Genomic DNA, 14,665 nt, shown 5'->3' with positions numbered 1-14,665 from the left:
GAGGCACTTAGAGGACATCATCCCCAAAGGTTCTTAACTGCAGCTCCACAGATGATGAGTGAACACCCTAAAATTGTTGGCAACTGCTGTCTTGTCATCACTCTTGAAAAAGTCTGAACCTCAGACATGCAGAAACTACTGTCCTAGCTCTCTTCCTGTTTGGAAAGAGAAGAACACAATTTACTTAGATACACCAAGACTGCAGAGTGTTCCTTCTCATATTAGCAAAAAGGAGACAAACAGTCACCCGGAAAATGGCATTTGCTCAGACTCTACAGCAGGCCTTCTCAGTGGCCTGCTCTAGCCATCCACTTACACATTCTAAAGGAAACTCAGACTCTGCAGTTAGATCGGAATTCATATGAATTCGAAAAGCTCCTCCTATGTCATGACTTCCCAGTGTTATCTGACTTACCTCTCCATTTTTATGGCTGAGTTTTGATAAGATCTGGTCAATTCAAGCTCCACACACTCATTCCAATTCCATGTTCGCATTACCACTATCCCCTACCCAATTCACTCACTCAAAAGTCATTGCCTGATATATAATAACAGTTTAACAGGATTTTATGCCTTCAATTTCCTTCAGACTGATGAAACCACATACTAAGTTGAGTTAATATTTTGCAAACAGACAATTATGGGCCTATGTCACTAGTAGCAAGGTCACTGTGGCAGGGGTTGCTGCTCTTGCTCCAACTTCTGTTTCGTCTGCCCTCTCATTTCCTGTTCCCATGCTGTAAGTTCTTTAGGATAGAGCCCTTAGGTCTACCACAAACTCTGCATTCTAGATTTTACACATGAGGCTGGGTGAGTAAGCTGTACCAACTATATTCATCTACACTGCTAGCTAGGTTAAGGAGATCAGGGTACACTGCAGACTCTGCCAGCCGCAGATTTGAGAAGTCAAGAATAGGAAGTCTTGCCAGCCCGGTGGCATTGTGGTTAAGTGCATGTGCTCCACTTTGGCGGCCAAGTTGCATGGGTTCAGATCCCAGGCGCAGACCTACACCACTCATCAAGCCATGCTGTGGCAGCGTCCCACATACAAAGTGGAGGAAGACTGGCCCAGATGTTAGCTAACGGACAATCTTCCTCAAGCAAAAAGAGGAAGATTGGCAACAGATGTTAGCTCAGGGCCAATTTTCCTCACCAAAAAAAAGAATAGGAAGTCTTGCTTAGGCTTTGAGTCCTAAGTCTCATGCTCTTGCACTGCTTACTACAAAAGACAGAAGAATACTTGCAGGTGGGCTCCAGAAATAGCCATTTTTAAATATGCTCCCCAGGTGATTCTCCTGCACATTAAACTGCAAAGTTCTTCACAATGATTTATGGACCCTCTATTCCCTTCCTCAGGTCAGAAAATCTACCTTCTCTTTCTCCACATGAAATCCACTGTAATTTGTCAAATTTGGAGCTCATGGCTTGCCACTGAGCTTCTAAATAGGAACTCCTCTCACCCCTCTTTCTGTCGTGCTCCCACAGCCCACTGCCTATATACCAACAATAGCAATTAACACATTTTTATTTTTAGCTCCTTACATCTGTCTCCATAACTTGTATCCTCCAGAGCTTCTTCAACAAAGCTTGGGACATGGCAAGTGCTGAAAAACTGCTCCTGAATAAATCCATCCCGCCCAAGGAAGGAGGGCCACTGAGGCAGGCAATGCTGAAACTCAGAAAGGAGCAATGGATTCAAGAATTGCATATGAGATCTATTAAGTGGAAATATGTTATCTTGATAAGAGTTAAAACTGGTGGGAAAGGTTTCATATTTTACCTATTAGGAGAAATCATCTATTTTATTTAAATCCTTCTCAGCATGGTTCATTTTAAAATACACTGCTCTGTAAAGTTCTAGAGTTGCCAGTTCTAAACCTGCCTCGCTTACCTTTACAGATGTCTGTGGTCCTCTCTGCAGGTGGGTCATCCTGTGCCTCCAGGCCCCAGGACAAATCCCCTCCCTCCAGAAGTGAGATCAGGGCAGGTGTGGGAATTGGGTATCCTGAAGGGGGGAGAAAATGGCACCTTTCAGCCCTGGTCTGCTGGGTCAGAAGAAGGAAAACCCCAAGAGCCTCAGTAAAAATAACACCCACAGAAGAGGGCTCAGAACTGGGGACAGACAAGGATATTTTGATCAAGAAGAAACTGAGCATTTGTGACCTTTTGCTCATTAAGATTAGGTAAGAAAGATCCTGCAAGACATGTGTAAACACAGGGAAAGGGTCACACCCATCCCTAGACCATGTGGGGAGAGCAACTTGGCTCTGCAACAGAAACTACTTATTCCTTACTGTGCAGGGGCCTTAGGAGGATGAGGCACACTCTTACCAGGGGACAGCCATACCCTACACTGGGACCAAACCGACCCAAGACCTCTCCCTACCCAGCAAACTCTGAAGTGGTTCGTTTGGCCTCAGCCCTGGAGCCACACAGCAGAGGATACTAGAGACAACCCCTCCCTCTCCACACTGCACCCCCAGCCTATAAGGAGAAAAGAAAGAAGGAAAAGGGAAAGCACAGATCTGCGTCCCGGGAGGAAAGTGGCCTTACCCAGGGATGTCAAGTTCCCATAATTCTCCAACATGACACTTCTGTATAAGGCCCTCTGTGCAGGAGAAAGGCCAGCCCATTCTGCCCGGGTGAAGCACACAGCCACGTCCTCGAAGGTCACCACCTCCTAAAACAAGAGTTTCCTGCTGCCCCAAAGCCAATTCTCTGACTCAGGACCTGAGTGTGGGGTACAGGAGACAGTATGAGGAAGGGGTCCTATTAGGGATGGCTAATGAGAAAAGGTGAAACAACTCAGTGTTAGATCATTAAATGACTATTTCTACAACCAAAAATCTGGAACATCTTTCACTACCCGAAGACCTTCCACTAGGACATAAAATTTAGTGTTGTGAAACATGATAAAAACATCTCAAAAATCTTGGAAAGTCTCCCATTAATTAACCTTCCTAGAGAAAAATCTCTTTTATTTTGTAAATACTTCGTCTTTTACTGTTACACCTACAAGTGGACAATTAGCTTCAATCTGTGCAGATACCCACACTCATAGGTAGCATCTCAGGACCTACCTGTCCCCCTTCACTGCCCAGCCAATCCATTGGCTTCCCACATGTGCTCAGTCTGCCCTAAACCTCAAGCCCACATAACAAGAGCAGAGTCACAGGTTGCCCTGAGGAGCCCATCTCATCCATCGCCCACCTGTTGCTTGAAGGGCTGTGCTGCCTGCGCTCAAGAACGTCCAGCAGAGGGAGCTCAGTGCTGCCTGGGGCAGTCTATTCTGCTTCCTGATGGGTGTTCCTGGGAGAATACGCTTCTGGAAATCAAATCACTGCTGGGTAGCTGTTTTAGCTGCTTTTCTTTATACCTCGAAGACCATCTGTAATGGCTTCTGCCATCCAAGCCTCATATTTTTGCAATAGCCACCCTTTCCCCTCCCTGACGGCCTCAGCTCTGCCTTCCTAGAAAGTTCCAGCATCTGGTTTAGACCCTCTACTCACTCCTTAGACTTTGGTGTGGAACTTGGCTACCTGAACAGGCAGTGACTATCCTCCCACCTTCTAACGCTCAACCGATTCTGCAGATCTCCACCTTCCACCGGTCCCAGCACTGCTGGGTGACCCAACACGTCTGACCCACCACCTCACACCAAACTCACCTTCCCCCCACACTGGCTCCCTTCCTAATTCATATAAACTAATTCGCACGGTGAGTGACAATCCTATTTCCCTGTCTCAGTGAACAGTGCCAATCTCAGCCCAGTCTCCTCTACTAGAACTTGAGAGTCATCCTACACTAAGTCTCCAGCCGCTGCTCATTTCTCACATGCAGCCAGTGATCAAAGCCTACCAATTTTATTGCCTAATTATTTCTGGAATCAGACTCTTTACTACGGTATAATCAGTACACTAGTTCAACAGCTGGGGACACTTAAACAGCTCCAGTTCCAGGCACCCTGCACCGATCCATCCTCTGCTAGCATATACAATGGTCCATTTAAAATGACAACCTGACCCAGTCAACTGAATGACTTACTGAGTCACCACTAACTACAACAGCGCTTCTGAAAGCATGGTCCCCACAGCAGCAGCAGCATCACCTGAGAACTTGTTGGAAAGACAAACTGGTAGGCCCCACCTCAGAGCAATCTGTGCTTTAATGAGCCCTCCCGGTGATTCTGATGCACACCAGTTTGAGAACCCTGGACTAGAGGGTAAAATCCAAGCTCAGGGGGAGGCACAAGACTGTACGGGTTTAGGAATGAAAGGGAAGACTGGACACAGTAGCTTTAAGGCAATGTTTTGCAAACATCTTTTTACTAAAGTCATGTACCACATAACAGTGTTTTGGTCGACAGACCACATATATGACAGTGGTCCCATAAGGTTAGTACCATATAGCCTCGGTGTGTAGTAGTCTTTACCATCTAGGTTCGTGTAAGTACACTCTATGTTCGCCCAACAACAAAATCGCCTAACGATGCCTTTCTCAGAACGCATCCCTGTCATTAAGCGACCCATGACTGTACAGAGAAACTAGCTGGGAAGCTCTGAAACAAAATTCCAGAGAAGGAATGACAAGCCCTGAATGAAGGCAATATAAAATACGGGACAAGTGGAAGAGATAGTAGGCAGAAGCAATCAGACTTGGTAACACTCTGGAAGTGGTATCAACGGAGACCAGAGACAACAATTACTCAGCAATCTAGAGACTGAGTGGTCAGGACTGCATATGGTGATACCAGTGACTTACCAATACGTACAGAAGATCATAAGAGGTAGGAACTATAAGGAAGACAACGTATTGGTGAAATAGGTAGAGGGACTTGCCAGATGTCAGAAATCTGGGATGGGACGTGGGATTTGGTTCATGGATGCTAAGTTACTAGATAAATAACTCCCAGAAAGAAGGAAATGGTAAAGCAACACCTAGTAATGGATGAGTCTCAAAAGTGCAACACCACTCAAGACATCAATTTCTGGGGCCGGCTCCGTGGACGAGTGGTTAAGTTTGCGCGCTCCACCGCAGTGGCCCAGGGTTCGGATCCTGGGCGCGGACATGGCACCGCTCGTCAGGCCATGTTGAGGCAGCATCCCATATCCCACAACTAGAAGGACCTGCAACTAAGATATACAACTATGCACCAGGGGGGTTTGGGAAATAAAGCAGAAAAAAAAAAAAAGATTGTCAACAGTTGTTAGCCCAGGTGCCAATCTTTAAAAAAAAAAAAAAAGAAATCAATTTCTCTGTTCCACAAACGTAAAGTACTCAATGTATACTTTACAAATGAAGTCAGCTAAGATGCAAAAAAGTTAAGTGACTGGCTCAAGGCCACTGAGTCCTGATGGGATCTCTAACTTCAGACGTCCTGTCCTAGAGCGTATTTTTCGTACCGTAGGCTGCTGCCTCACCTTAGCCAGCAGCACTCACCTCAAGGAGGATATATTTCCCTGATTCTGAAGCCCAAACTTCTTTCTTTAGGAGAACAAATGGTATAAGCCCCCTTTTTCTTGTCTTCTTCCTGCCATCCCTCTACCCTCACTTCCCAAGAACCTTTCGACCTTGCTGATCTCAGTCACTCCCACTGACACTGGATGCCTACACCACCAGCCTGGGTTCCTCACCCTCACAGATCCCTTTGTGGGGGGAGGTTCTCAACCTGGGGACCCTCCAGCTCAGTAGAGATCCTCAGAGTGCAAGAGGGTGCACCTCTGCTCCCCAGGACACCCTCTCCAGCCATCGCTTGCTGGACTTCGGGCTGCTCAGCCCCTCACCACCAGCTTTTCACCCAGCATCCAGTCCTACTGGAGAGAATCAGCAGGGATCTTCCTACTGGTTTGGCTCTAAGACTTTTGCCAGAACCAGCCCTCTCATCCCCCATTTCCTTCAAATCAGATCTCTCGAAGGCTGACCTGAGGGATCCAGAGCTCACCTGGTGCCGGGCTTCCAGGGGCATGGCTGCCATCACCTGGGCTCCCTCAGTGAAGGGCAGGGGCTGAGGGAAGAAGCAAAGGGAACCATGAGTGAGCCTGGCCCAATCAAAGGCTCTCCTTGAAACCAACAGACCTGCCAATTACAATAGCAGCAATCATTTACTAAATGCCCACTGGGTAAGAGATGAATAAATATTTCCTCCTTTAATCCACACCATTCCATGAAGTTTGGATGCTGAGGAAACAGATTTTGGAAGGGTGAATAACTTGCCCAAGGGCACCAGAGCCTGTTCTCACCAACATCAAGCAATGCCACCTGTCTTGGGTAAGGCACGAGTCCAGGGGGAACATGACTACACAAAGACCAAAACAAGCAAAAGACACCAAAAAACTTCAAGTAAAACCTAACAAGAGGAAACTCGGACCTTTTTTTTTTTTTTGAGGAAGATCAGCCCTGAGCTAACATCTGCTGCCAATCCTCCTCTTTTTGCTGAGGAAGACTGCCGCTGAGCTAACATCCGTGCCCATCTTCCTCTACTTTATATGTGGGACGCCTGCCACAGCATGGCTTGCTGAGCGGTGCCACGTCCACACCCGGGATCCGAACTGGTGAACCCGGGGCTGCCAAAGCAGAACGTGTGAACTTAACTGCTGTGCCACTGGGCCGGCCCCTCAGACCTTTATTTTTAAAAATAAAATTTTACTTCAAAACATAAAAGGGTAAAAAAAATATGTTTTTGGATGAAAAATACATATCCTTTCACTCAGTCCCTACAAAAATCCTCTGAACCTTTTATTTTCCCCAAATGAGAAAACAAGGCTAAGACAATAATTTTCTCTACCAAGTTCACTCAGCTGGTGGATGGATGAACTTGGACCCCAAACAAGATCTGCCAGACTCCAAAGGTCATGCTTTAAATAACTACACGAAAATGCTTCCAATCATAATCGCAACAGGTTTTCTTGTAGAACTTGATAAAGTGATTCTAAAGTCAATAAGGAAAAATAGATAAGAGTAGCCAGGAAAATTCAGAAAACAAATCTCAAAGTAAGTCTTCCCTTTTTTAGACCTTGGGGCAGACATCTTCTTTGTTTATCACCCCATTCTAGGACCCAGGGATAATGAAAACTATTAGCAATGGACCCTGAAAGGCACCTCAACATGCCAAAATTCTATCATCCTCTACAGACACTTTGTATTCTTGTTAAGCAGTCATATTTTACGAAAAAGCCAGCGTGCTCCCTAAAGAAACTCATGGCATGCTGTAATTTCCTGTGTCACTTTCCTCCCTTCTCTTAGTGTAGCCACTGTGGCCTTCTTTCAGTTTGCTCTACCACACCAGTTCAGGACCTTAGTACCTGCTGTTCTGTCTGTCTGAACCATTCTCCACCCCAAGGACCCTTATAACTGATCCTCTCTGCCTGCAATACTCTCCAGCAGCCTGACCTCTCTCCACCGAGGTAATGGCAGCTCACCTTTCAGATCATCCTCTACAGACCAGGTCAGGTCCCCACGTTACACACTCCACTAGCACAGTATTCCCTTTCCCGTATGCCACACCTCCCAGTCCAAGATTATACACTGATGTATGCTTTTTTCATTCAACAGACATTCATCACATACTTATTTCATTCCAGGCCAAGTGTGAGATACAGTAGAGTGAGAATAAAAGGTGTGATTTCTTCCATCACGGAACTTAGTCTAGACTCAAGGAAAGACATACGTTAATCATACTCTCATAAATAACTTTAAGATCACAATTGTAATTAGCGCCAAGGAGAATCTATCCTAGATGGGAAGACTTAAGAATAGGAATTAAGGGGCTGGCCCTGTGGCACAGTAGTTAAGCTCCAAGCCTCTGCTTTGGCACCTGGGTTCTGGGTTCAGATCCCAGCTGACTTACACCACTAGCCAGTCATGCTGTAGTGGCGACCCTCGTTAGAAACAGGGGAAGACTGGCACAGATGTTAACTCAGGGGAATATTCCTCAGCAAAAAAAAAAAAAAGGAAAAACGGAATTAACTAAGTTAAAAGGAAAAATCTTTACAAAAGTAACAGCAAAGGTAAAAGCATGTTCTAGAAGTGAAAGGCCAAGAAGACTGTAGCAGAACCAACGGGAGTGTGCTGCAAACGAGGGGGAAGAAGTTGCAAGAGATCCAGCCACGCAGGTCCTTGTGCACATTGAGAATTTGGTCCTCGACCTAAAAGCAACAAGTCGCAGCTACCCAGTAACGAGCAGGTGGAGTGAAACGATCAGATTTGATTAATACGTGGCTTTCCCATTAAGACTGAAAGCTCCCTGAGGGCCGGGTCTGCGCCCCGTCTCCCTCCAAAGTGCATTCCGGGAACCTAGAACGGCAACGGGCATTTAGCAGCTCAATAAGTAGCTGCTGGCCCAACGAGCAATGGGGCTTGGTGGCTGTGTCAGGACACAGGGCGTCTCCTTTCCATCCACGGCCTACATTTCCCCAAGCGGCCGCCGCGGGCTGGGGCGCGCAAAGGCGCACGAGAGCGGGGGGCCGGGGCTAACCATGGGCCGCCTCCGACTCCCTCCACCGCGGCACCAGGGACAAAGGCGACAGCCTACTCTACGGTTGAACGGATCGCTCCTGGCAGACACTCCTGGGCAACAAAACCCAGAACTCACCTCTGTAAAGGTGCAACGTGTGGCGAGACCGGAAATGCGTCACTACGTCGGCGCGTCGCCTAAGCCTCACGTGCTTCTTCTCTAGGATGCCAGAGCGCACCTCTCAGTGGTTCTCTGGCTTTACTCCCCAGGGTGGGGCTTTTTAACGTGGGAGCCTCAGAGATCTTGTATAGGAAAGTTTATCGTTGTTTTCGCTAATTTCTAACTGACATTTAGCATTTTCTTCAATTACGTGTTGGTAGCAAACCACACTACCGTCAGCAGTACCTGTGCCTTTGTCACCAATAGAAATCACAGATATTTTCATATCACATTACAGTTGTCACAGATATCTCAAAATACGGGCTATTCTCGTCGCTAACTGAAAATGTTGTTATTAGGCTCACCTTTAGATATTGTCATTTTATTTCATCACATTGGTAAAGATGCACGTATTTTAATGTATCACAAATTTATTTTTTAAACTACTTAACCGTATTTTAATATAATTGGTTTCGGAGGGGTCCACAGGTGTTGTTACACTGCCAAAGAGGTCGTTGGGCACAAAAAGCTGTCCCCCCTAGAGGTAAAGATCCAGTCACATTAAGAAAGAGCAAGACTGAGAAGGGATATCCTAAAGAACTATTTAGGACGTGAAAACAGTGGACGTTAAAAAAAAAAGATTGAATAAAAGATGTGAAGGGGGGAGCACTCTTGGTAGCCATAAAGTATGGGTGATCTGATAGATGAAGGTGTCATTAACTGAGGTCAGGAACTCAGGAAGAGGAGCTGGTTTCAGGCAGGAAGACTACAGAATTTGGTTCAAGAAATGCTGAATACAATCCCACAACTAGAAGGACATGCAACTAAGATATACAACTGTGTGTGTGGGGGGGGGGTGGTGCGGGTTGGGGAGATAAAGCAAGAAAAAAAAAAAACAGATTGGCGACAGTTGTTAGGCCAGGTGCCAATCTCTGGGAAAAAAAAAAAAGGAAGATTGGCGACAGTTGTTAGCCCAGGTGCCAATCTTGAAAAAAAAAAGAAAGAAAGAAAATGCCATCTTTAAAAAAAAAAAAGAAATACTGACTACACACACACACTTGCTTTATTAAAATATAATTCACATTCCATATAATTCATCCACTTAATGTGCACAGTTCAGTACTTTTTGGTATATTCACAGAATTGTGCAACCATCACCACAATCAATTTTAGAACATTTTCATCATCCCCAAAAGAAACCCCATAGCCATCAGCAGTCGCTCCCCATTTTCCCTGCAATGGGCAGAATAATGTTCCCGTCAACGATGTCTATGTCCCAATCTCTGGAACCTGTGAGTATGTTAGGTTACATACCAAAGAGGAATTAATGTTGCAGATAGAGTTAAGGTTGCTAATCTGCTGGTTTTAAAATAAGACTATCCTGGATTATCCAGATGGGCCCAATGTGATCATAACCTTAAAAGTGGAAAACGACATTGAAAGAGAGAACTAGAGAGATGACAGCATGAGAGAAACCTGTCCCAGTGTTGCTGGATTTGAAGCTGAAGGAAGGCAGCCATGAGTCAAGAAAAGTGGGTGGCCTCTAAAAGCTGGAAAAGGCAAGGGAACAGATTCTGTTCTTAGCTACAACTTTGAATTTAGCACATTTCGCACTTCTGACTTCAAGAACTGTAAGATATTAAGTTTGTGTTGCTTTAAGCCACTGTTCGTGGTCATTTGTTACGGCAGCAACAGAAAATTATTACAACCCCTGACTCAGGCCTTCCTCCAAGCCTAGAAAACCACCAGTCTATTTTCTGACTCTACAGACTTGCCTATTCTAGACATTTACGTGATATAAATGTCCATTAAATCTGGACATAAAACAAAAAAATAAAGGAGTTTTTATCATTGGTAATTGTATTCGCCTTTAGAATGATGGAAACCTATGTGTTTATTTAGTGGCAAGACTTGGGCTGAGCTTGATTTTTTCCCAGGGGGTAGGGGAGATGCCATACTTTCAATCTGCCAAACTCTCAACAAAAAACACAGGCTACTCCAATAAGAAGAAATGTTTCAATTATCCCTGGTGAATGGCCACTCCAAGCAGAGAAGCAGTGCGATTTGAGTTGTACTTTAGGCAAAACACACCGTGAACTGCCCTTCAACCCTGGCCACTGTGAGCATTCGCAGATGCCCTCTAGCAAGGTCTGGATTTAGGCACCCTGTTTCTCCATAATTATTTTATTGATTTTTATGCAAGTCTCTTTTTCTTCAAATCATTTAGTAATTCTATCTAGATTATTGTAGCGGGTGACTCATGGGGAGAATTAGAAGTTAAACAGCATTGCTTGTTTCCTGCAGTCATGTTTTTTATGAATCCGTGCATATTCCTCTTTTTCTTTAGATTTAGAAATAAATTCACCCTAGGACTTTGCAATCTGGATTTCCCTGACTAAGACTCTAATCCAATGTCCTTTGGACACTTTGAGTGGGGAAAAGCCCAGGCATCCTGAAATCCTTTTTGCTGAAATGGTTAGTAAGTAATTTCCACTCAAACAGGCAGTCTGGCTTCAGATTCAACTGTATGTCAACCATACAATAAAGCTGGAAAAAAGCAGTGGAGAAACAGGCTGTCTAAACAGCCTACCTGTGAGTCTTCAGGATTATAAATAACAGCTAATTGGCGCTATTCTATGTACTACCTCTAAGAAAAGGTATACTCATACTCTTTTCTATGGTGATCTTTATCATCAAACATAATTATTTTAAAGCCTCGGCCACTCCTTAGATTCCATTGGGAGCGGCCTTCTCTCCTCCCAGTTACTCCATGACCTGAATGACTACTTCTCCCTCTAATTCCTACGTTATCTATTGAGTTAGATTGTGAGTAATGAAAGATCATGGGACCCATGATGTAGTATGTGATCATGACACATTTGCTGTTATTCCTGACTTGAAAATGGTTGGGGAAATATCACCTTCTCTCCCAGCTCTCTGAAAAGCCTAGCCACAAATGGATTGAAGTTCTGGTGGAACTTAAGTTTCATGCACAAGGTCAGTTTTTCCTTTGCTGCCAAAAAATGTGCAGTTAAACTAAATGTTTTGTTGCAGTAGCTACACTGACATAGGATTTGATGTGATTATCTCCTTGCAGCTGAAAACATACTTAATAGTCATCAACAATGTCTTCCCTCCCAAGACTGGGAACGAGGCAGGTATGTCCACTCTTACCACTACCATTCAACGTCATATTGGGAGTCCTAGCAAGTGCAAGAAGGCCAGAAAAACAAATAAAAGGCACACAGATTGGGAAACTGCTACTATTTGCAGAGGGCATAATTGCCCACATAGAAAATCCCAAAGAATCTACAATCTCCTAGAACTAACAAGTGAGTTTAGCAAGGTCACAGAACTAAAGTCAGAGTACAAAAAAAATCAGTTGTTGGAAACCAAAATTTCCTATGATAAAATGCAATTTTAATAAGTTTTAAAAAATAGTGCCACTTACAATAGCACAAGAAAACATGAAATACTTAGGTATAAATCTAACAAAATATGTCCAAGATATGCATGCTGAAAACTACAAAATAATGACCAAAGAAATGAAAGAATACCTAAAAAAATGGAGATACTGTGTTCATTGACTGAAAAACAATACGAAGATGTCACTTCTTCCCAAATTGATCTATATATTCAAAGCAATCCAATAAAGACCCAGCAAGACCTTTTGTAGAAATCAACAAGCTGATTCAACTGTATGTCAACCATACAATAAAGCTGGAAAAAAGCAGTGGAGAAAGAAGGGCAATACTGCGTGATGGTTAGAGCATGGGCTCTGAAGCCAGACTGCCTGGGTTTGAATCTTTGCTCTTCCACTTACTAGCCGTATTGCTGGGCAACCTACTTAACCTCTCTGTTCCTCAACTTCCTAAACGAAACGAGATAACACTCTACTTCAAAGGCTATTGGGAGGATTGAGTTAATGCAAGTGGAGTACCTAGCATAAGTAAGCACTACACAATGTTACTGGTTACTAGTATTTATTACAGAACAGCTATGGCAAATTAAGGCCTATGTTCTGTTGGAGAAGCAACAACTGGAACTAACAAACCTCAGCTCAAGTAACTTCAACCATTTCTTTGCCTGAATCACTTTGGTGTCTGCAGAATTATAAGTCAATTACTAAAAGCGATCCCCCAGTGTCCTCCCCCGGGGTGGATTGCTGTCAAGTAAGGAGGGATTGAAGCCGTCTTCTCAGGGCCCAATTTCAGACAGCAGATTAAGTCTAGAACTGAGAATTATCATGACAGTAGATGACAGTACAAGGCAGCATGGGAAGTAACAAAACACAGATTTCCAGGCATCCAAAGAAGAAAAGGACTTGCTCCTTATTTTTACAAAAACATATCCTCAGTATCTCTTAGATCAGTGGAGACAATTTTGATTTTCATGACTTGGGGGAGGGGAGAGTGTTACAAATAGTATCTAGTGGGTAGAGGTCAGTGGGTGGACTAAACATCCTCCACTGCACAGGAGAGCCCCAACAAAAAATTATCAGGTTCCAAATGTGGATAGCACTGAGTTTGAAAAACCCTGCATCAGACTGAGAACCAAGGCCATTTCCCTGGTTCTGAAAGCCCCCTAGCCAGATCAAAGGTCATGGCAGACATGCTATTCTAGGCCTTATAATGATGAATGTCAAGTTTTTGCATGCAAATATATGAGTAATAAAAACTCTTCATATAGGTGTTGTAGACCAACAAATTTAGGAATGACAAGGGGCATATATTGAAAATATTTTTTTAAAATAGGAAAAATAATCTGGGTATAATGCTTGGCTAATGATTTGTAAATGTCAGTCGTTGTTAGTGTCAGTCAAGTGGATTCAGCCTCCTGGTGACCCTGAGCAGAACCCTGCCCAGTCTTTTTGCACCATCCTCTCACCTTCTGGCGCTACATCAGACAATGCTCTACTGCTATTCATAGGGTCTTCAGGGTCAATTTTTCCAGAAATGGGTGGCCAGGTCCTTCTTCCTAGTCTGTCTTAGTCTGGAAGCTCTGCTGAAACCTGTCCACCATGGGTCACCCTGCTGGTATTTGAAATATCGGTGGCATAGCTTTCAGCATCACAGCAACATACAGCTGTCACAAGATGACAATCAACAGACAGGTGGTGTGGTTCCCTGACCAGGAAATGAACTCAGGCTGTGGCGGTGAGAGCCCTGAATCTTAACCACTAGACCACCAGGGCTGGCCACATGACACTTCCCAATGTTGGTAGGAAATTATAAATTACCACCCTTGGTTCAAGAAGAAATAGACAATGTAATTGATCAATGGCATAGAAGGAATCAATCAAGTCGTCAAAGTTCTACTCTCCTCTACACTACCCCCAGCAAAAGCAACTGGCCCAGGCAGCTTTATAGGTAGACTTTTTTCAAATTTCCAAGGAACATGTAACTGCTAAGCTTCTGAAACTGTTCCAGAGCACAAAGAACAGCCTCCTAACTATTTTTATCCATCTGGTATAATTCAGTTCCCAAATCTTGACAGAGATGGAAAAAATTACAGGACAATCACTTACAAACATAGATGAAAATATCCTAATCATATTAATACTATCCAGCAGGATTTAAAGAAATTCACAACACTGTATCCAACTAAGATTGTGAGCACATAATATGATTCAATGCTAGGAAAAATATTATTTTAATTAATTATATACATTGGTCAAAAAAGAAACATCATCTTGCAAGATCTAAAATAAGATATAAAATTCAGCATCCATTTCTATTAGAAACTGAGTAAGAAATAAACACTTCTTTTAAAGTCTTTCTATTTAATACATTCATCTTCCCTACAGAATATTCATTAATAGAGATTTAGTTTTATAATAACTTGAAATTTTCACCACAGTGCTTAAATTGCTGTAACTCTGTAACTGCCATCCATTTGGAATACCTGAATGTTGACCTGGCTTAACTGAGGGTTAATGGCTTTTCCACCTTCACAATATTTGAGTGTTTGCCTCTGTGTGAACCATCAGAATCATGGCTACAACCTTTCTAACATATCACTCATATGAAAGGTTTCTTCATAGTATGGACTCAA

At 43.8% G+C, this 14,665-nt stretch overlaps 1 protein-coding gene across 14 annotated transcripts in view; it reads right to left on the bottom strand.

The window, feature by feature from the left end:
* ZNF19 (zinc finger protein 19) overlaps positions 1-14,665 on the bottom strand; it is a 30,078-nt gene that overhangs the window by 2,021 nt on the left and 13,392 nt on the right. For 4 of the 14 annotated variants that reach the window (XM_023637284.2, XM_023637290.2, XM_023637285.2 and 1 more), the window contains exons 5-7: positions 5,942-6,004; positions 2,554-2,680; positions 1,892-2,005 (exon numbers count right to left, since the gene is read on the bottom strand). In XM_023637284.2, coding sequence (XP_023493052.2) covers positions 1,892-2,005; positions 2,554-2,680; positions 5,942-6,004 — 304 coding nt within the window. Of the gene's footprint in view, positions 1-1,542; positions 1,676-1,891; positions 2,006-2,553; positions 2,731-5,921; positions 6,005-8,590; positions 8,808-14,665 lie in introns of those variants that run through there. The other 10 variants (XM_070262017.1, XM_070262020.1, XM_070262018.1 and 7 more) reach the window with 10 other exon arrangements.

The sequence above is a fragment of the Equus caballus genome, chromosome 3, assembly GCF_041296265.1.
Source record: "Equus caballus isolate H_3958 breed thoroughbred chromosome 3, TB-T2T, whole genome shotgun sequence".
Taxonomy (NCBI): Eukaryota; Metazoa; Chordata; class Mammalia; order Perissodactyla; family Equidae; genus Equus; species Equus caballus.
This window is presented reverse-complemented; position numbering and strand designations above follow the sequence as displayed.